The 23,509-nt window shown below is 37.1% G+C and overlaps 1 protein-coding gene across 2 annotated transcripts in view; it reads left to right on the top strand.

The window, feature by feature from the left end:
• Positions 1 to 9,466: 9,466 nt before the first annotated feature.
• The window catches only part of LOC140162438 (insulin-like growth factor 2 mRNA-binding protein 1), a 60,277-nt gene continuing 46,234 nt past the window's right edge, over positions 9,467 to 23,509 (top strand). For both annotated transcript variants that reach the window (XM_072185675.1, XM_072185674.1), the window contains exons 1-2: positions 9,467 to 9,817; positions 11,694 to 11,754. In XM_072185675.1, the coding sequence (XP_072041776.1) occupies positions 9,643 to 9,817; positions 11,694 to 11,754 (236 nt within the window). In that variant the 5' untranslated portion in view covers positions 9,467 to 9,642. The remainder of the gene's footprint in view (positions 9,818 to 11,693; positions 11,755 to 23,509) is intronic.

Genomic DNA, 23,509 nt, shown 5'->3' with positions numbered 1-23,509 from the left:
TTTGCCCAAATATCGCTTATAAATGATGTAGTAGATTTAACATCTGGAATGTAATGCGATCGATATCGTTGCTGCTCTTCTAAATTTGTTTATAAAATGTGTGCCCCAGACCAAGGTGATCTCAAATTTGGTAAATCCTAGATGTAAATATATTAGCCTAAATTTGATTTGCAGCTGAGAAATTGTACAAAACATTGGCTATTCCAGTTGTAATCCATACACCCCCTACTGAAGATGTGACCTTGAACTTCCACACAGGGAGTGTGATATGGATTTTAAAAGGGGCTACCTGAATGAGTGACTGTAGGATATAAAAGTTGTCTTAACATAGGGGGTTGTATGGATTTCAACTGGAATTACTCATTGTGATATGTACACACAATAAGAGGAAGACGGCACACAGTGTCATCGCCCCGATATCTTCATGGCAGAAATCGCCATGGTAGATTGAATCTACCGCCACGCATGGCCATTATACATATCGACCTGTTTAATAGTTTTGGTCGCATAATAGACCGAAGGACATCTGACTAAGGCTACTGACAATAGCCCCGATTAGCTCAGTGACTAACCTCGCTGTGTGTCAGTCAAGCATGGTATGCCATAGGTCATATTCTTTTAGACAACCTTCACGATTGGCCTATACACTGCGTTATATAATTCGGCACATATAAATCAGAATTATTGCGGAATTTATTGTCAGTTTTTGACTCAAGGCGCAAGCTACTGTCTCAAAGCGCAAGCTAACGACTATCATATCTGTTCAAAATATATATTCATGTGCAAGGAACCACATCTGGTTTCTTTATACGAAATCATTTATGGGAGATATTCATCATTTTCTACACCGGTATCCAAAGATTTTCTTCTCATATCAAACTCGTGCATAGCAAATTCACGTGTATCGATCCCGGGTATTTATTTTAGTATCTCTGCTAACAAAGTAATTATTAGCCAGGCGATGTCGGTGTGCAGCATTGTTTCAGACACTGCACTGCATTTGTCTATTTGTTGACTTCAATTCTAGACGTCAGATTATGTCACTGGTGCAATCCACACACCCCCACCCCTAGACAACTCACCCCACCCTACACACTCCGCTCCCACCCTGCCTGCATCCTCTTGCTACACCCTGAGCAATGAACCCCTTTGCATTAATGTAAGGGATTATTTTTGTGCCAAATTGAGGTTACATTTTTAATCGGAATATTTTATACACATCAATGTAGCAATCATGTAAATCGGCGGTCGCAACACATAGTGGCATATGTGCAGGACAAATGCATAATATGTTTCCAAGAAAAACTGGTTTGAACGATGCTACTAATAACAGAGTCAGTACTCCTCTAATATTATCTCACAGTGGAGTGACTGTTTATACTATTGAAGAGTATATTTAATAGTTAGAAAGGAACTATTATAGGATATATCTATACCTCTAAACTTAAACGTCATGATGTAAAATGTAAGATTTGAGGGTTTTGGCCTGTTTTTTTCTTTTCTGAAATGGACTCAACGGAGCATAATGGACTTTCCGTGTCTTTTTTATCATCCATTCATAACCTCATTAATAAACGCGATGCGTGCGATCCAATTACATTTAGTTATTTGTGAAAACGCGAACGCAAATCGAGGTCATTATTAACTCACAATTGACCGCAAAATGCGTAATTGTTCCAATGGCGCACACAATTGACCGGCGTTTGCGTGCTGTTGTGCGTCAAACAAAACTCTTGTAGCGCTGGCGCCCGATACTTGGATTGCTGGCGCTACCATATTTGCACAGATTGTGATACGCACTTTTGTTATTGGTCGTCCTGTTTTAGCCTGATCGATTTTTGGAAAGGGAATATAAACTTTTGAGCAAAATTTTGTGTTATTTTGTAAGGTGAAGAGATTAAAGTGAGCGGTTATGAATGAGGTTAATAACTTTGCATCGGTAATATATCGGGCATTGTGAAAAATCTAAACATTTTGCTTTGGACCTCGGAATATCCCTCGGTTCCAAAGGCAAAATGTTTAGATTTTTCACAATGCCCTCCAAATAACCGATGCGCAGTTATTAACCTCTAATCAGTATATGAAATGGAAGATTTGGGGTTTTTGGCCTGTTTTGGAAGTATATGCCAAATTTGTAGATGTAGGTAGATGCTGCTGATTTTGTACCTAAAATATCACCAAATTGGTTTTTGCTGCATCATGGATGTTGATCATATACCAGTATGTGAAACAGAGGATATTGGATTCTTCTTTAATTGTTAATATAGGTAAATTAATTACCGTAATTAATTAAATTTGAGCTTTGTTACTTGGTTATTGAAGAAGTTGATATTTATTATGTGCCAAATTTTATCAAAATGACCAAAATCATCATTTGCCACTATGCGTTGCGTTCGACAAAACTGTATCACATAAAACAGGATATTTCAATGCGACGATTCACATTTATTTTTCATATATTATTCATGTATTTCGAGGTGTTCATGCAAGAAGACCCAATAGCTGCCTTGTAGACATTTGACAATTTCTGCATTCTATCCTGTACACCTAGCAGCTATTATAGATTGGGTCTTCTTGCACTGTAAGCCCAGGGCTGGTTTCTCGAAGCATGGCTAGTGGTCAATTTGATTGATCAATATTGTGGACCCTAGATGTAGGATTGGATACAAAATAATATTTCTCTTCAATATTATTGAAGAGATCTAATCCAGTTTGATTTTTTGACGTTGGTCAATAAAATCACCATTGATGTTCGTGTCAATCATGTGTACAGTGCACAATGGCAGATTTTGTATCCACTCTTGTATCTAGGGTCTTTGAAATTGATCAATCACATTGATCATGTATAAGCCATCAGGTGCCCAATTAGTCCTATATACCAGTGCTTACAATTTTACATTGTACATCACCTAGAATGATCCGGGCTAGCCTGCTGGCGTAGGAAGCCTGACCACTAGCCACGCTTCATGAAATCAGACCTCAATATTTTTCTAATAAAGTGCTTCTGAAAAAGATTAGTTGCCCAAAAGCAGCCATATAATTATATGCTTTAAGATATGCTTTGGTAAAGGAATATTAAGTGAAGAAATATTTATATAAGTTTCTTATTATGCATGTATGATACATGTGAATAAAGGTTTTGTCATTAAAATTAAAATTGAAGTTGATGTTTTAGTTGTGTGATATTATTGTCTGAGTGCAGTGGCGTACCGTGGCCGCCCCAACCCCGGGGGGCTGAAGAAAACAAGTTGACCTATGTTCATCCTGGTATTACAAGCTAAAAATCTACCAAAAGTAATTACACCCCTTTAAATAATGGCCATTATTCCTGAACGGTTAAATTGTATGCCAAATTTGAGATATGCATACGAAGCAGAATTTATTTCTGCGCATTATAACACCTCATTTGTTGTAATGGTCCCAGTATTCATGTCGCAGCGTACATTTTAATGAAAGTAACCCAATATTTCAAGCCAGTGATCTCCAAATATGAAGTGTTATGCAAGTTGCTAAAAAAAAGGGGCCCCATTTTTGACCAAAATGACTAAACATGCATTCAATGCATAGCATCCGGTGCGCAAGCTCTTTCCAATACAAATTACCGTGCAAAATAGCGTAAGACACGTTGGTGGTCTGCTCCAGTAGCGTAGCCAGCAGGTGGGGCAGAGTGCCCACCCCCCTGACAAAAAATAAAAGAAAAAAGTGCCCCGCTGACAAAAAATAAGAGAAAGTCAGGAGGGCAAAGGAAAAGAAAATTCAGCCCGATCATGGGCGAAAATTGTGTAAACGCGCTATGCGCGCATATTGTACAAATAAAGCCATTTCCATCCTGATAATGGGCAAAAATAGTGTAATATCAAATTCTTGCGCGCTATGCGCGTACATCGTTCCAATAAAGCCTTCTTTGAAGCTCGAAGATCTATGTATTGTATGATGCAATTGTAATTTTTTTTCGTCTGTGCCCCGAAATTTTATTTTGCCCCCCCCCCCGACCGAAAAAGCTGGCTACGCCCCTGGTCTGCTCCCTCTCTCACATTGATTCCCTTTTTGTGGCTGTCAATATAACCCCCCCCCCCTCAGACTTCTTTTTGACATCATGGTCATCGGGATGTGGGAGGGGGGGCTTCATCCACATACGCTGGTCTATCTCTGCTTCCCACACCATAGCTTAGGGAGTGGAAATACTTAGGGGAGGCAAAAGGCACATTCTCCGATAAAGTGTTCAAAATGCCAAATCTGTGTCGCCCATAGTTTCAAGTCGTAGGCCTATTCAGACTTGTTTCGTCAGTTTTTACACATGCACGATTAAGACAAAGGTGGGAAAGGGCTTCACATATACGTTACCACACCCCCAATACGTACAAGTATATTGCTCAAAAATGAAGTTTGTTGAAAAATCACCCATGCCTTGTTTTGTGTTCTGAAACTTAAAGTTTACGATTCTGAATGATTTTCATGAATTCTTCGTGGTTGTCATTTTGTCATTCCTGAGACCAAACTTGAACACTTTATCGGAGAATGTACCAAAAAGTTGCACAAAGGGGGGGCAAAATATTTGGTTATTAAATAGGGGGTCAAAAAGTTTTTAACAAGAAAAGACCAAAAAAATACAAACAATTTTGTTTGCTACGCGCGCACATTGTAGGGCCTAAAAAATCCTTTACCCGATCCGATCATGTGCACCTAGTAGGCCTACCTACGTGCGCACATTATCCCAATAAACAGTGATTTCCTTTTTGGAAGCTAAGACTTAGTTAGATTTTACATGTATTGTACAGTATTAGAAAAGGGTATGTATCCCACTGATAATACCGGGTCAAAATGATGCAACTGCCATTTTTTCGTCTTCGCCCCGAAACATAATATTTTTCCCCCTTGACTAAGATCAGAAAGCTGGTTACGCCCCTGATAAACAAGGCTTAAGGGGGTACTACACCCCTCGATAAATTTGTGTCTATTTTTGCATTTTTCTCAAAAACTAATAACACAGTGGTAACAAAAGTTATGTAAATTATAGGGGCAAGGAATCCAATTACTACACTGGAATTTCAGTGACCCAAGACAAGCGGTTTGTTATTTATGATCAGAAATAAGGTACCGGTAGGATGTAGGCCTACCTCGTTTCCTATCATTATACTGAACCGCTTGTCTTGAGTCAGTGAAATTTCAGTGTAGTAATTAGATTCCTTGCCCCAATAATATACATAACTTTTGTTACCAGTGTGTAATTATTTTTGTAGAAATATGCAAAAATAGTCACAAATTTACCACATGGGTGTAGTACCCCCTTAACCATTAAAATTCTTGAGTAGGCCTATAATGAGCCCAGATGTTGCTCTCAATTGCCTTTTATTGTGTTACTTTTTATTTAATTATTGTTGATAAGAATGAAACATAAAGAAATTAACAAGTATCGGGCCATATAAATTGAAAAACTTACAGGCCTAAGTCACAGCATGTGAAGTACCCAAACTTGCATGTTTGTAGAAAACATAACTGTGGAGGAAGTTGTTTTAACCTCTTACAAGGGGGGGGGGGGGGTCAACAAGTTTTGTATGTTTAAAGAGGGGGTCAAAAAGTTTCAGGTTCTCTGGAGGGGGTCAAAACGTTTTGACTCCAAAATTTCGAAGTGCCCAGCCCCTCCCCCCTCAAGTATTTATGAACACTCCCGTATTTAACAGGTAGGCTTTTTATCCATGGCTTGTGCATTTTGATTGAGCCTGGTCCTATCAGGACCCAAGTGTGCGCAATCTTGTCAAAAGTTGCTGTCAGTAGCGAAGTTGCCACCACCCCCCGACTCCAACTTTGGAGGTGACGCGTATCATATGGCTGTTAAGACCCCCTTTTTCAGCATCGCTGTCACAAAGACCCCATATTTTTTACGAACACATGCTCTGTCACCCGAAGCCCCCCTATTTTTCCATTTCATCTGTCACCCAAAGACCATTACAAGTTCAATTTGAACAGCATACTGTATTTCATTTATCACTGATTTTGTTACTTATTTTGAAAAAACAAAGAAATTTGAAGACATTTACTTAGAACTAGAAATTCGATTTTCGAGGGTTCTGTGGCGCTGCGCTGTTTCGGTTCTCACCCAAAGATTCCATTTAAAAAAAAAGGTCATGTTCTCACCCAATGACCCCACATTTTTTACATTTTGCTCTCACCGAATGCCAAAATTCATGCTCTCACCCAATGACCCCATATTTTTTACATTTTGCTCTCACCGAATGGCCCTTAGTGCGAAAGTGCCAGCCCTATACCTATATCCATTTCAAATTGAAGTGCCCCCCCCCCCCACACACACACACTTTTGAGGCAAAAACCCAAAATTACGTAAATGTCCACTTTTTGCGGCAATTTTGCACAAAATTTGTCGATTTTGCCCCAACCCCGAAAACTCAAATGGCCTCCCACCCCCCCCCTCTCCGAAAAAAAAATTCCTGGTGCCGCCACTGAGCGGGGTCAGTATTGGTGACTGACAAGCACAGGGATGTGACAGGTTAATTATGGTAAATTCAGGTTTCTAAGTTATTAGATTTTACTAGGATATTTGTGCCTATATCTTAGCCCAAATTGAAGCTGAATTTTGCTATAGGCCAATAACATGCCAGAGCGCGCAAAGCGTGCAAAATTTTACAATTTTTGTACCCTATTTTGGCCCAAAACATGGTGTTTTTCGGCTAAAATGGAAGATGCCCACTGCACAGGGCAATTTTGGGGGCCCCCAAAAAATTTGGGGGCCCTGGGCCCGGGCCCATCTGGCCTATGATGGTAAATCCGGCCCTGGGTAAATTGCAGCCTTTAGGTTTCCAGGCCTGCAGGATGATTCACTGGCAGGATTCACAAATACGTAATAGCGCCCTCTTCAAGTAGCAAAACTGAAGCCACATGAGATGACATGATATCACAACTTTGGATGACATCTATAAGATTCAGAGGCTCCGGAAGATTTTGAATATTGGGGTGCCCAAAATTTGTGGCCTTCTCCGAGGCGCGAAACGCCGAAGGGGGTGGGTGCGGGAGGGAAGCTTTTGACATGCACAGGGGGCCTACATTTTTACATGAATTGTACCTTACATTTTGTATTATACCCTAAAATAATGAATTTTACCTTAAAATTATGAATCTGACCCTAAAATTATGAATTTTACCTGAAAATTTATGAATTTGACCCTAAAATTATGAATTTTACCCGAAAATTTATGAATTTTACCCTAAAATTATGAATTTTACCCTAAAATTATGAATTTTACCTCAGATTATTGGGGGGGCTTGGGCCCCCACAAAATTATTGAGGGGCTGGCCCCCAGGCCCCGGCGGTTCCGGAGCCACTGAGATTCTGAACAACATCCAGGAGAGAGACACGATATTTGGGGAAGTAGCCTACAAATTCAAAATGAACAAGCCCGGGAATAAGGAAAGAATATTGTTAACTATCGAAATAAGTTCATGACATGATAATGAATTTATTTAACTAATTATTTTATGGAAAAGAAAACAAACCCTAATCCAAAATTGTGCACCTTTTGAAGATGGGGTCAAAGATAACCACACTGTTGTTCTTGAAATCTTTAGCAGCCATAATAGTGCACTTTTTAAAGATTAAATTTTAAATTTTAAATTTTAAAGATTTAATTTTAAATCTGTAAGATTTAATTTTAAATCTGTAAGATTTAATTTTAAATCTGTAAGATTTAATTTTAAATCTGTAAGATTTAATTTTAAATCTGTAAGATTTAATTTTAAATCTGTAAGATTTAATTTTAAATCTGTAAGATTTAATTTTAAATCTGTAAGATTTAATTTTAAATCTGTAAGATTTAATTTTAAATCTAATACTTGATTTTGATTGGTCCCTAATCACAATCCTTTAGAATTTATTTTAAATCCTTGAAATTTAGAGTGTACCCCGGTACCTCAGTCATGAATTCTTCACCAAGTGTTTTTTTAATTCTAATTAGGTAACGCTGGCGAGTTGGCGCCTATATATAGATATTAACGTCCCCGCTTGAAGGCTTGAAGCTATGATAATCATGATTTGAAGCTATGTCACTGGCAGCTCAGGGCATTCCAAATGCCTGCAGAATATGGAAGAGCTTCTCTTCAACTGTATGTGAGGCTTAGTGGAGACAACGCCTAATTTCGTACTAGGGGCCTATTAATTTTTTAATAGAATCCCTACTGGCATTTATTTTTGATCTATTTTGAACTATTTGTTTTGACGAGATATAGGCCTACTGTTCATTATGATTTAGGTATCACTTTGAACCTACCATTTGTATCAAAATGAATAGTTTCCATTTTATTTTAACAAGTAGGCCTAACTGTTCAAATTGACAAGATCTCCAACTCATTATTTGACAAGATTACACATTTCATTTTGACAAGATTCTGTTTAGCCCCTTCTGATAAGACAAACTATTCAAATTTGATTTTTTTGTTGTCATTTATGACAAGATAAACTAACTCAAATGTGATGGTCATTTTTGACAAGAACCGGAAGCTTTTTATTTGTTTAAATAACAATTTGATGAGTTTCTTATCATTTTGATGAGAATGTCTGATTCATTTTGAAGAGAAATCTGTTATGTCCCCATCTGAATTAGTTTCTGGGATGTGTCAGATTCCCGGGGTCAGATTTTTATTTTTTTATTATTTTAGTTTTAGATTTTTCAAAAAAATTTAGACTTTGGAATACTTTAGGCCGTATAGTTCTCGACACCTCCCTCCTTTCAATAAAATAAGTCTATTATAGAGAGCAAGGGTCACTTCCAAGTCTTTTTGTGGTAGGCCTACTCTAGGGGGTTTATCTCATAAAAACTCACATTTGAAAAAAAAGGCCTCATCCTTTCCTCGAGCACTGTTGGAAAAGACCGAAAACTACAGACAATGCTCATTTTACATTTAAAAAACAACAACAGCAAACAAACAAAAAGAAAAAACCTCCCTCATCCATTGGGCCTAATTTTATACGGCCTCAGGCCTAGGCCTACTTAAAAGTTGTGGTAAAGGAAAAACTAGGCCAAAAAATGTGTATGTTTGGCCTCACTTTGTTTGTAAAAAAAGGTCGGTCGATCGATTGAAGCCAAACATAGGCCTACTTTTTTTTTGGCCTGAGATGAGTGTTAAAAGACACCAGGCCTATTTTTTAGTAGGCCTACAGGTGATCAGAAAGTAAAACTTTTAAAATAATGTGAATGAATATTAATTATTTGTATATTGTTATTATTAATATTATTATTTCTTGACAATAAATGAATAATTTGATTCAGTCGTGTTTTGTTACAAATTTTAAATCCCCCGAAAAAAAATTAAAATACAGATATTTAAAACTCAATTATCATAAAATAAAGAAAATAATAAAATTTACACAAAGTTGTATTGTCAAAACGCGTCAATCAAACCCACGTGACCCGCCCACGTGGGCCGGGTTATGCCTGGTATTTTCTATGTAGCAAAAAGATAGGCGGTCCGTACACACGATTCTACTCAGGCCCCAGACCGGTATCAGAACCACACACAGTCAGGACACTTTTGCCCATTTTTCACCCCCAAAACCGGAGCCGTACCACTCCAAAATTGCACTGGTTTCACATCAGAAGGAAGGGTTCAACTCTATAAATCTCTACAAGCATCATGAATAAACTCTACGTTGGAAATCTATCGCCAGATGTGACCGAAGAAACACTAAAAAATCTCTTCGAAGAAAATGGCGTTCAATGCACTGGTGTACTTGTGAAGAAAAATGGCTTTGCCTTCGTCGACGTGGAAAACCAAAATGCGTCCACTTTGGCCATCGACAAATTGAATGGTCAGTGAATATTTATATTTCAATTTATCAAAGTCTGCACTATCATATTCTACTATTTTAAAGTTGTGTACATGTTCCAGATTGGAATTAAACGGTGGTAATGGGAGGCCATATTGCCGAGTTTCGATAGCAATCTGTATGGCTATCTAAATGCATGTATGGCAGCCATACTGTACGGTGTACAATGTGCATGCAACGTGGTGGCAATACAACACACGGATGCTGCCTAGCTTCGTTATCGCATTTTATCACCACGTCATAATTTCGATATCACTCATAAAACCAACATTGTCATCTGATGGATACTATTCTATAGTCTTCCCACATCAATTTTACGCTCAATTTGAAGCTTTTTATGGATGAGAAATTGTCACTTTTTGACTAGCAAAGTGACCACATGTGTTTGACCATGTTGACCGATCTAGTGTTGCCAGCCATATTGATTTAACCTTCCTGATCAAGCTGTTATTCACCATGTGGACTGTTGACCTTCTGTGCAAATTAAACTAGTTTGTACAGCTACTACATGCTGCAATAAAGCAAAACGTGGGTTCACAAGGTCGGACATAAATGGCAAATAATACTGGAGTTTTTCATTCAGGAACTTTCAACAAAATTGAAGGCCTAAATTGCACTATATATTTGCACGCCTACAAATAAAACACAATTGCATGTCATGAATCAGTAGTCGATCCTATACATTGGAAACATCATCCTACACAATCTTGTCAAAACATCAAAAAGCTGAAAACCCCTGGACATGTATGTCCACAACATTGTCCCAGTGGTCCAGCCAGGACTAGGCCTGTCCCAAAAAGTGCAAACATATATTTTGTAACAACAATATTCAATAAACATGATAAACAGAATTGATGTGCTAGTGCTACTGACATGACTGTAGTGTTTATGGCTAGTCAATAATTAGGGGGCCCTACATCACCCACCCATTCCAACACACCCTGGAAAATGTGTGGGGATGCTTGCTGCGTCAATGGTGGGGATTGTAAGCTGAACATCTTGGGATTATGGGATTATTAAACCAGTTGGTGCATGCTGCAACCTCCTGAACCTGCAACCTACTTAGGGTAATTGGACATGCTGGAATGGTACACAGGATCTGCAAGTGTCATGAGTTGGGGGGTTGGGATATTGCATGCCCCCACCATTAATTTCCCTCACATTTCCTGGTCGAGTGCATGCCCATTTAATAATACCAATAGTACGTAGTCGTAGAGGCCTAAATAATCCATTGCCAAGTTGTGTCGGCCTAATAATGCGCCATGGTATTGTTTTCCCCTGATTTGGAAATACGCCAATTGATGTACAGTAATGCATTTACAAATTTCAATGGTTATCGCTTCCAATCAGGAAGTTATGGGAGGGTAAGGACCGCACTAGTGCTAAGTAGATTCGCATCTTGTACAAAACAAATTGCACCAGTGGTAATTATTTTTCTGAGAAAAATATAATTTTGGTTTTAATGAGACTTGTAATAGTATGGGAGCAACTACTACTATCCCCCTGGATTAAATAAGTTAAACCCATTTTAAAAAACATGAACACAAAACTAAAATGGTACCAGTATTGATTTAGAATTATGGGCTACATACATTTTGCGTTGGTTTGATTGAGGGGGAAGTTCAGATTGTAATAGCCTAATTTGTCATGATGGGACCATATGTTTGGGTGCATAATTAGCTGGCATCTTATCCAATTATGGCATAAATTAGAAGCCATAAATTCATGGCTGTAAGTTGAAAATTCAGTTCATTAATTAGGTTTTTGATTTCTGAAAATATCATTGTCCAAATGGACCTTATAAACCATAGAAAAATAACTCCATGTTAACTCAGTAATGTGTTGTTCTTTATTACAGGATACAATTTAATGGGATCTGTTATTGTTGTTGAACACTCAGTGCCAAAACGAGGAAGAAGGTAAGAGGAAATGACCCATAAATGATCTCATACCCATAGGTATAGCTCAGTAAACCCCATTTTAATATGCATAGCTCAAATTTGACCTCAATAGTGTGGAGTATGAGGTTTTATACCGAATATGTCCAAAGGTCATTCGTGAGTGTAGCATATTAGGGGTTACAGAACTGATTCATGGGAATCGTAGTGATGATTAAGTACCCTACCGGTATCAAAGACAATCGCTGGCAATTACACGCCATCATTCTGATTTCTCTCATCGTGTCATTAATCCCAAGAATGAGAAATTAGAAGTTGGGAATCTCATCCCTGGGACATTTATTGTTATGAGGGTTTGAAAATATGTACATTGTAACAAAATTGTCTTTGAGGGAAATTTTGAGTTATGATCCTGGGAAGGTAACATTTTTTCCAGCTCCTTGATGAAATGAATGCACACTTGTGTCAAGTGATACTGATGTAAAAGGAGTCCAGTTATCACACAAATGGGCTATTCCAGTTGAAATCTATACCCCCTATGGAAGATATGAACCTTAATCTTCTACACAGGGAGTGTGAATTTCTAATGGGGTTACCTGAGTGGGTTCTGGGTGACTCCATTTTAAATCGGTGTGTATACATTTGTACGCTACCTGTGTGAGAGATTTTGTCTGGATGGATTTCAAATGGAATAGCACAATACTTTTATAATTAGGTATTAAACAAGTATGGAAGTCTTGGAGTTCATGACATTCAGATAGAAAACAAACATGCTGATTGTTACAGGAACTTTATTGTAAAGTTATGATCACTGAAGAAGAGCCACGAATCGCTACAGTTGAATTCAAGATGTGAAGAATGGAAGCTCATTCCCAAGAAATACAGTGTTGGGAAGGAAATCATGTATTGTTAAACTTTTATTATTTTAGCAATTGATGAATTGAAAGGGAATAAAATATGGTATTGTTTCGTTGTAAGAAATTCAACATAATTTCTTTTCCCAGGGTTTGTGTTGACTTGTTAATTTGTAAGAAAGTAAAGGTTAAAAATCTCTCTTCTACAGAAAAATGTATAGGCTCACATTGTACCACTTTCTACACCATAAATGGATCAACAAAATTCCTGAAGTGGCAATCAACTTGCTTAAACATGTGACTGTTCGTCCAGTCCTCTAAAAATGCCAGCAAAATTCACAAAAATTCCCACAATTTATTTGTTAATTAGAGCTATAGGCCTACATTGCATGTCACCAGTCAGTGTCCGAAATAAGGAAAATATGGAGGTTATCCTGAGGATAACTAAAGCATAAATTCTGCTTGTCCTCAATACATTTTGGTTGTCCCCAAAATGTGTCATACTTTTGGAGTAAAATATAGTGGTTGTCCAGGGGATAAGTACAGATCAAAATATGGTTGTCCCCGTGATTTTTGGACAAGAGGATAAGTGCTTATTTCGAACACTGTCACCAGTACATGTATATTGCTTCAAGGTACTGGTGCAAGTTTAGAACTGAACTGCACCAGCTCAGTACCTTGTAGCATTATTTTAAAATATATTGAAAGTGGAGCACTTTGGGCATTTAGTTAGGCATTAATTTTAAATTGCTCTTATTAAAACCAAATTTCATATTCTTATGTACAGGCCTATTTGACGGAGTGACTCTATGTGGAGCACTTGACAGCCTTGAAAGCTACAGCCAACTTTCATATGACCTCTGTTTCACACCAAAAAGTTAATTCCCTTTCCTGGTTGTGCTACACACATGAATGAATCACACCACACAATTAGCCAAAATACTCTCAATGTCCCTTACAAAGTTCAACAGCCTCCATTCCTAAATCATAAGTCAAAATTTGACCTCAAGTTAGTAGAGTATGCATTTGTGTCATTTGTCATTTGATGAATGTACAAATGTGTAGAACTTTGCCTTGGGAAACTGTAATGGTTTGGCTCTTAGTGCATACTGTTCATCAAGGCAGGTTGCAAAATCATTGTCTTTTTTAACGAGGCTAATGATTCGACTCGTTAGGGACACTTCCCGAAACTAATTAACAGTTAATCAACAGGTAATACTAATGAAGGTCTGAATGGTTTCTCAAATGATTATGCAACCATGCAGGCCTTAGGCCAAAAAAAAAAAATTGTTTGCTTGCCCTCAAATGAATTTTAAAAATTGGGTCGGTCTGTCGGGATTTCTTTTTTCTTTTTTTAATTACCGTATTCGTCCGAGTATAGTGCCACGTTCGAGTATAATCCCACCCCCATTTTTCGAAAAATTTCAGAAATTGTAAAAAAAAAGTTTTTTTTTTCGGTTTTGGAGTGTCCCTGGACCTAGACCTAGATGCTAGGATCATTCATGGTTGACCTAAAAAAATGATTTCAAAATGCATTGAATTTGAATGCATTTTGAAATCATTAATAAATATGACATGAAAACAAAGTATCAATTTTCATATTAAAAATACAAAATATCTTGAATTTTTTTTTTTATTATTTTTTAGGTCAACCATGAATGATCCTAGCATCTAGGACACTCCAAAACCGGAAAAAATAAACTTTAAAAAATAAAATTTTTTTTTTTTTTTTTTTTTTGAAATTCGAGTATAATCCCACCCCCCAATTGTGAAAAATGTTCACATAAAAAACGGGTGGGACTATACTCGGACCAATACGGTACTAGCAAACTGTACTGTTTGTATTAATTAAGGCTCAAAATATGAACAATCAGACAATTTTGGTGTCAAAATGAATCAACTAACATTACAAAACAACTAAAATGTTGAACACAAGCTCTAAAATCCTTTTTTTTTTACATCTTCAGAATGCAAAAAATTGAAAAGAAAAAAAAACTTTTTCAGGAATTTCCAAAAATAGGGTCGGTATTCTTTTGTACAGTAAATAGAAAAACAATAACTTTTTTCTGATTTCCAAAATTAGGGTCGGTCGGTTGAGGGCAAGCAAACATCTTTCTTTTTTTTTTGGCCTTATCAATCTGATTTGATGAACAGTGGGAATAAGACCCGGGCAATAAGAGAATTGATTCAATCTTGGATAATTTTGCCGCCAAGTCCTAAACTCTGCTAATACGAGAATCAAAATTGATTCTCTTAAGAGGGTACTACACCCCTGCCAGGGGTCGATTTAGAAAATAAAAGTTACATGCACAACTTTGATTTTTTCCTCAAAATGGGCTGAACAACACAAAATTTTGCATGCACAGGCAAAATTCTACATGCACAGAGCCAAAGTTACATGCATTTGTTCATGTAAAACCCCTCTAAATCGAACCCTGACCCCTGCCCAATTTTGTGCCTATTTTTGCATTTTTCTCAAAAATTATAGCACATTGGTGAGTGGTGACAAGTAAGATATGTATACTATAGGGGCAAGGCTACAACGACTGCACTGGAAATTTTATTTCAACACAGACAACAGTTGTGGCGTTACAGTCAAAAATGAGGGAAAACCAATATTTGATCAATAAATGAATAACTACTTGCCTTGAGTTGCTGTATTTTCAGTGCAGTAGTTGTAGTGCTTGCCCTATAATATACATATCTTACTTGTCACCAATGCGCTATAATTTTGAGAAAAATGCAAAAATAGGCACAAATTGGGCAGGGGTGTAGTACCCCTTAAAATCGTACCTTGATTCGGCACATAGTTTTGACAAGTGGATTCTCACTGTGACTTGATCCTCTCGAAATGTGGAAATCAATTCACCCAAAATGCAAAAAATTAATCCTCGGAATTGAGCAAACTATTTTCGGCCAGTAATTTGATAAAAAAGTAGGTTGTGTATAGTATATGTTTAGTATATCATTAATCATTTCACTATGTCAGGGTTATAGAACTGAGCAATAGCATGTTTACCAGGTCCTAGTAAAATACAGTAATCCAAAGTTCATGCATGCATGTTTTATGCCAATGTTTGTCAAATTCAAAAATAGTATTCACTGGAAATGACACATTGATGGCAAATGACGGGATCATCAAACATCTAGGTTCTTGACAGGTTATGGGATGATTTTTGAAAAGATAATCGAATGACCCATTATTTCTCATTCAATTTCTGTGTTGCAAGGGAACACGGTCAACACACACATACACCACCACCCCAACACCCCAAAACATAAAAAAGTGCATTTTCCGTTCCCTCTTTATATCAAGCTGTGAATAGACAATCAATACGCAGGTTTGTGCTAGTATTATTGTAAAATATCCAACAAACGGTTGGTGAAAATTAATATTTTTTTCCACCTTATCTTAGGTGTAGGTTTATGATTTTTAATAAAGACCAAATTGCCTCACAACATGTTTTGTGCAGTCTTCCTTGAATGTTATGTTCTTTTTATCATTTTAGAAAATAATCATGACAAAGAGATATATCAGCTCTCTGGAACCATTTATGGAGTCTGCAGGCATACAGGCCTGTAGTCCGGCCGGCTGGCCTGCCGGTCATTACCCCCACGCTGCACCCTGATCTGATCAATGTTCTTATTTCTTATTTTTAGCCAAACATTTTATTCTGTGCATTCATCTGGGGTTAAGTTACTTACATTCTTTGTCATGTTCACATGGATTCTATAATCTTTGGGGCTAGATTCAGTTTGGATTCTTCTTCAAAACACCGGTTGACAGGAATGCTACAATATGACCACATTCTACACTTGTAGTCCGTTGATGTGCATAATTTGATGCAATAATTTCACACATAAATGATGTAGTTGATATTGAAATTTTTTTTTAATTGAACTTTTGAAGAAAAGATCATGTCTATTTAGAAAACAAAAAGGTGGGGTGGGGTGTGATTTGGCGCCAGATTGTATAAATGTTATCAGAATTCAATTAGAATTCTCTGGGGTCTTTGAATGACAGCACAACACAAAAAGAAGTCATTCAGTTCAGAATCAGAGGGAGTTGAAAAAATGAGGTCAGTGTGGCCGTTTCCTCTCCAAAACATCTGAAAATGGTGCTTTTGAAACGATTGAATACTTTGCTGCTACATTGTAGATTGGAACTTAATTCAGTGCAGGGTTCAAAATAGAAGTTTAAGTCACAGGGGCAATTTGTAATAGAAAATAGCCCCTCAAAGGAAGCTTGTGGCTCAAAATAAACATTTGGGGACTGTGGGTATTTAGCCCCAGAAATCCTGAAAGTAGCCCCCCGAAAAGTTAAATAACAGCCAGGGGCGATTATTTTCAAAAGTAACTCCCACATTTAAAAAAAAAAGTACTTTTAAAGGCACATTTCAATTTATAGTTTTTGACACTTTATCAATTTTATCTAGCTTCTGGTGTAAAAAAATTTACTTGCAGTGTGGACATACACTGTGTTACTTAAATTTCCAACAGAATCAAATTCCCAATGGCAAGATTTTGTCCATGTGTGAAATGTTAGCCAAAAAGAACCCAAATGACCTAATGTCTGAGGGCAGAGTTCAATGATCTCCAGTAGAAGTCATACTCCTAAATCTGACCCTAAGTTTTGAAGTTATTGAGTTTTTAGCCAACACATCATGTAGTTCACAAGGAAATTGGGGAGGAGGCGTTGCACATTAAGACCCTACAACAGTTGTGGGACAAGAAGGACTCATCAGCAATAGCTGCCCTTTATTATTTATCAAGTGCACAACATGCTAAATCTAGCTATGCCATGTAACATACATCTGGCAGCTATTGCAGGTGGGACCTTGTCCTGCAACCAAACCTCAATATAGTGCAAAGCAGCCTCATAAGGATTATTAAAATGTGGCATATTGGGAAGGATTATATGGCGAGAAAAGAAAACGGATTAGGATATATTTCTTGAGGTTTTGAAGTGATGAATGGGAGCATTTTGTCATGAACTTTTGCCATGTTTTGGTCTGAAAACTGCAATGAAAACATGGCCTGTGCACACCAGATGGTGGTAAAATGTGAATTGGTTCAGGGAAATGCACAGATCTGAAGGAGGTCAAAATTACAGTAATTTCTCAAAATCACACTGAAAATGGAAAATGATCTTCACACTGTTTAATACCATCTAACTTTTTTGTTGATCAAGTGGCAAGTGCATTGGTCAAAGTAAGGCTCGCTGATTTCATAAGCTTAAAACTTTGAAGCTTTCAAAGTTGCTTTATTTATCAATAAAGTATTCAAATTTATGTAAAATCAAAAAGCCCATTGTGTTTTTATTAATTTTCATTGGCTGAGGGCCCACATAGCACAAAGAAGCATAATTTTCAGGAGCAGTTGGTGTGAGGACCAGCCTTATTTTTATGTGTAGAACATTGAAGGTACAATATCCTTGCAAAAAAATACCTAACTTGCTCTACATAATAACATTTTCCAGCCACATTGTGGTCATGACCCAAATAACCATGACCTCCTTAAAGAAACACAGAGTCCAGGCATACAAAAGCCTCTTGAATGTGTGCCCTAAAGCTCTGAAAGTGTTTGTGCCTCCACTTTGTAAAAATGTTCTGTTAAATTATTATGATAAATTGATGGGAAAAGCAATTTAAGGGATTATATAGTCCTAATACTAGAGTTCAGGGTGTAGTTCATCAGCAGGGAAGGGGGAGGGGGGTACAGTGAAGATCCACTGGATATCTGCCTTGACTTAAGAGACCTTCAAATATCAGAGATATAATAAATACCATTGCAGGGTTTTTGCACCCTTGATTCTGTATCTGCAGGCTACAGTAAAGGGTTGAACTTGAGCTTTTCATCAAGGGCTTCAACCACAGAGTCAAGACCAAATTTTAGTTTAGGGCTGGAAGCAGAGTTAAGATTTGGTGAGTTTGGCTCAAGCTCTTTGACCTGCTTTTACTGTGCGTGCTCAAATTCCTAGTCTTTGAAAAATTGAATTGCCAATTGGAAAACAAGAATGGATGTGCTCAAATGTGGGAGGCTAGGAGCCTATTTTATTTAGGGGTTTTTGTCAGTGGAAAGAAGATGGATTCTATCTAAGGGAGTACTATAGGGTCTGAGTGATTGAAAATGTTCCAAAAATGGCTGATTCGGTGATGCTGCATGATTAACGCCTTCAAAGTCACCCCTGGGTATGCAAAATGCAAAATTGAGTCCTGGTAAAGACAATTAATGACTTATTTTGTTTAAACTTTAATCCAGTAACAAATTCTAGCCCCTGCCCCCAAGAAAAAATGCATACAAAATTCATGTAGATTCTGCCATTTTAATGTACTTTTGTGGCAAAGATATTGAGCCAATCTGCTCTGTCAATGTGAAAACACAGTCTGCGTACTGCTTTTTTACCAGGGGAAAAAACAAAAAATTAACCTCCTGCAGTTTTAAAAATAATTACACTGTACAAAGTTGGAAATAATGCCGATAATCCCTTGCATATTTTACATGTTATTTCATTTTGTAAGATTAATGATGCAAACAATCATATTAGTATCAACAATAATTATAGGCCTGCAGATTCATCATATTTGTCATGCTCCAGTGAACGTCACGGTGGCAGAGCTTGTCTGTCCATAAATCATTTCACAGATGAATTTAAACCAGTCGGAAATGTATTTTAGCTAAAATGGCTGAGTTATCACTTCAAATTTGTTTTATTTGAATTACTTTTGTTGTTCAAATATTTATAATTCGGTTAGTCAGTTTAGGAGCGAGGTGAAAAAATAGTCTGTTTACAAATAAGTTACACAAATGTGAAGCAAAAGTCTGATGTGGATCAAAATCATAAGTCAGTTTACAATTTATTACAATATTGGTGCACACCAAGTTCAAATTTTTCACCTGTGCCTTAACTCTTTTGAATTTGAGTTATTAAAAAGCATTACTCTGGTTAAACTCTGTAACTATGTTTTAACTAACTTCACTTTACACCAGACAGGCTGACCCACATTTGTGATTTCACCCATTTAAAAAACATTTTTATGTCGCCCTAAATACCCAACCGACCGATTTTTGCAAAATTATGGGTCGGCATTTTGGTTGTTGTTGATAAAACAATTTAGCAAGAAAAATCACTATTGCTTGGCTAAAATTCCAAAATCTGATCAAATATTTAATCAGATTTGTTGCAAAAACCAACCTGAATAGAAAATACGAAATTACGTCTAATGTGTGTTTTACAATAAAATACTACATTTAGTGAACTCTCATTGAAGATGAGTTTGTATACGAAGAAAGGGGGAAAACCCGAAGAACACCAACCCAACGCTCCTAACGTTATAACTATAAGGGCAACAAAACAATTTTTTGTCATGCATACATCCTGTTCCAAATGACTGTACTCAACTCACCAATTTTTATCCTAAAACCCATTGGACTTTCAAATATTGCACTAGCAACTCCATATTAAACTCTCCCACAACTCGTCATATTCAAACTCTCCAACCCCCCTAATCCCTAGACTGTGCAGTGTAGTGAAGCTAGGAAGTCTGCTGTGTCTTTGAAGCAGCACACTTTGCATGCATGTTGGCTGGGTTCACTTGGAGTTCAACAAGGACAGTGGGCTGTACTTGCAGAGAACATTCACCCCATCCCATGATGCATTGCTTCCCCATTAGCCTTGAAATCTTAGGAAGTTCAATGTCACGCCATAATACCAGCTGCCTGCAAACACATTTCCACTTTTTTCTTCGCCTTTTTCCCAGACTGCCCTGGAATTTATTAGCATGGCTTATTTCGGTTATAAGCTATGTAAATTGTACCAAAGTATATTTGGGGGATTTTATGCGTTAAGTCCAGTTAACACCCTGTGACGTCTTAAAGTTTGCTTGGGTAATTTTTTGTGTTTAATATTTTTCCACATAGAAAAAAAGGGATTCTCTTTCTTAGAAACTTATGCATGTGTACATTGCTTTGAATTCCATGTTGAACTTCCATTTAAAGGTGTAGGCCTGGCCTATTAGTTTGCACTGTATTTCAAAATGCATGAATTATTCAAATTCGGCAAGTGATAGAGGCGCTTGTATTTAATTGCAAATTTGACTTGTGGTAAATTAATCATTTAATTTGCACATCTCATTAAAAATAGAAAATATAGTTGAGGTAATTTGCATACAATGTGACATGAATCATGTTTTACTGAGACAATTTATGCCTCCCATCATAACAAATGTGATGTCATCATGAACTCATCTCTGCCAACTTGCCTGCAGAGTTTTAACTCTGGGGATGAGTGATCTTAACATTGGATTGGCATTTATATAATATCATTCAGTAGACATTGATCGAGAATATTGGTTTAATGAGGGTGTCTCAACTTGTCATTTTTGAGTTGCTTCTCACCATCTGAAATACCGTATTTCGTCAAATAGTCGCCCCCCTCAAATAAATGCCCCCCCTCAAATAAATGCCCCCCACCACTTTTTTCAACCAAGATGTTTCAAAAATATGCCAATATTTTCTTGCTATCTTGTGTAGTAAGCTTACCAAGTTGCACACATGGTCGATAATAGCGTCACTTTTTGGTGAAAATCTGGATTGGAAACCCGGAAGTGAACCAGAAGTCAGTGTTTCTAGTTCATAGTTTGTCATTTTAGTGTGAGTTTTAAGTTTTCCTAATGATTTTACGGGAATTGAGCTGTAAGAGGCAAAATAACCCTAACAATCCCAGAAAGCTTGAAAAATCTGAAAAGTGTTCATCTAACAAATTTTTAATTTATTTGTCAAAAACAATCAACTTTGACAAAAATAGCTGTTTTTGATTTCAAACAGCTAAAAAAAATCAGGGTTCAACTGTGCCATAGCAGAGGAGTTTCTTTGATATCAGAGTGAAGCCGGAAGTCGATGGTGACAGGATTGTCATTTCCAAGTTCAAGTTTAAGCTTATTATGAAAACAATGGTAGTGAGCAGGTAACCACAAGATAGATGATTGATATCGTGATGCAGAATAATCATGGAAAAAGGTCTTATTTTAAACAAGATTTGTGAATAATGATAAAATCAGAAATGGTTACCTCCAGGCCTGTACTTTTTTTCGGGGTGCAGGACTTACAAAAATGAGACCTTTTGCTAATGAAAAGTGTGCTTGTTGCACAGATTGTTTTATAAGTGGACCTATCAGTAACACCGCTAAAAATGGCCATTTTATGACTTTTTTGAATGCCTTCTCCCCAAAAAGTGGACCTATAGTCAATTTTTCTCTACTTTTGGACAAAAAAACCCAGAATATTCTGACCCTGAAAACAACTTTTCCTCTTCATCTTTTCTCTTCCATCTTTTCTCTTCCATCTTTTCTCGTTCAAGAATTGTGTATTCTGGTCAATTGAACTTCAATACATTGTATTTATAAAGATCTTGCTGGATGTACTTTGATCTTCTAGAAAATCATATAGGCCTATCTGAAACATGTATGCTCATCTAGTGGGACTCCGTTCATTAACTCCAGTACATTTACATACTTATGGATTAGAATGACCGTTGAATAGGTTCAAACTCAACAACCTGGGCTCAACTTGGTGTTACATGATGTTAAATAAGAGGTTAAGGTGGTACTACACCCCTGGCCAATTTTGTGCCTAGTTTTGAATTTTTCTCAACAAATTATAGCACATTGGTGGCAAGTAAGATATGTATATTATAGGGGCAAGGACTACAACTACTGTACTGAAAATTCAGCAACTCAAAGCAAGTAGTTATTGATTTATTGATCAAATATTGGGTTTCCCTCATTTTTGACTGTAACTCCACAACTGTTGTCTGTGCTGAAATAGAATTTCTAGTGCAGTAGTTGTAGTCCTTGCCCCTATAATATACATATCTTACTTGTCCCCAATGTGCTATAATTTTTGAGAAAAATACAAAAATAGGCACAAAATTGGGCAGGGGTGTAGTACCCCCTTAAGGAACTTTGGCATTAAAATGAGAGTATGGGACCATTACGGATAGTAGGCCTACATTTATACTGATTCAGGGGGAAGTGCTGTACAATGTGCTGCTGAGTCACACAGAAATTACATAGGCCAGCTGTCCACAACTTTAGATTTAAAGCGAAGGAAATTATTTTTAAAAAGTCTAGTCAACAGTTGGCATACTTGCCTGAATTGGTGATCAAATTTAGGATTGGGAGAAAAAAAATTGATAAAATATGTCTTTTTTGTAAAATGTTTATAATATTTTGTGATTTAGTAAGTTACTGACAAAGCCCACGATTCGAATTTCAAAATGACAATATTTTTAACACCGACTTTTTATATTGTAAACAGCAGTAAACTGCTATAGTGAAAGTTATAAGTGGTCAGTGGTGTAGCCTGGAGGGTCAAAGGGGGCAGTTTGCCCCTCCGTGAGCTGTCTATGAATGGCCTGTCTTATTTAGCAAGGGTATTAATTTTGAAGCAGTTTATAATTTAATCAAAGCTAAGAACGCTGCACACAGTCAAGCCGAGGTGGGCGATCAAAAAATTATGTCTTCAGAGAAAATACTTCCAGGAATAGGTACCCCAAAATCCAGGTCTGCATTCATGTGTACATGTTCTGTTGATCTAGTTGGATAGTAGAGTGCTCACACAGATAGTAACTCGCCCACGTCTGATGATCAAATGTTGTCGTCGGGTTGTAGTGCTCATCTCTGCTGTTTCAAGGCTACGTACGTGCGAAAGTTGAGTCCTTGGCTTGTTCTTGCTGTTGGGATAGAGAACTACTATTGTAGCGGGAAATTTTTGTGAGGGATTTAATTTCGTGGCTAATTTCAAAACTGCAAATTTAAAAATTATATTTTACCTGTATGCTGCAATGTGTTACTCTTTGTAATCGCGAATACAAGAAACCGTAAAACTGCTTTGGAGATTTAAAATCGCAAAAAATTAATACC

Source organism: Amphiura filiformis, chromosome 10, assembly GCF_039555335.1.
Source record: "Amphiura filiformis chromosome 10, Afil_fr2py, whole genome shotgun sequence".
NCBI lineage: Eukaryota > Metazoa > Echinodermata > Ophiuroidea > Amphilepidida > Amphiuridae > Amphiura > Amphiura filiformis.
This window is presented reverse-complemented; position numbering and strand designations above follow the sequence as displayed.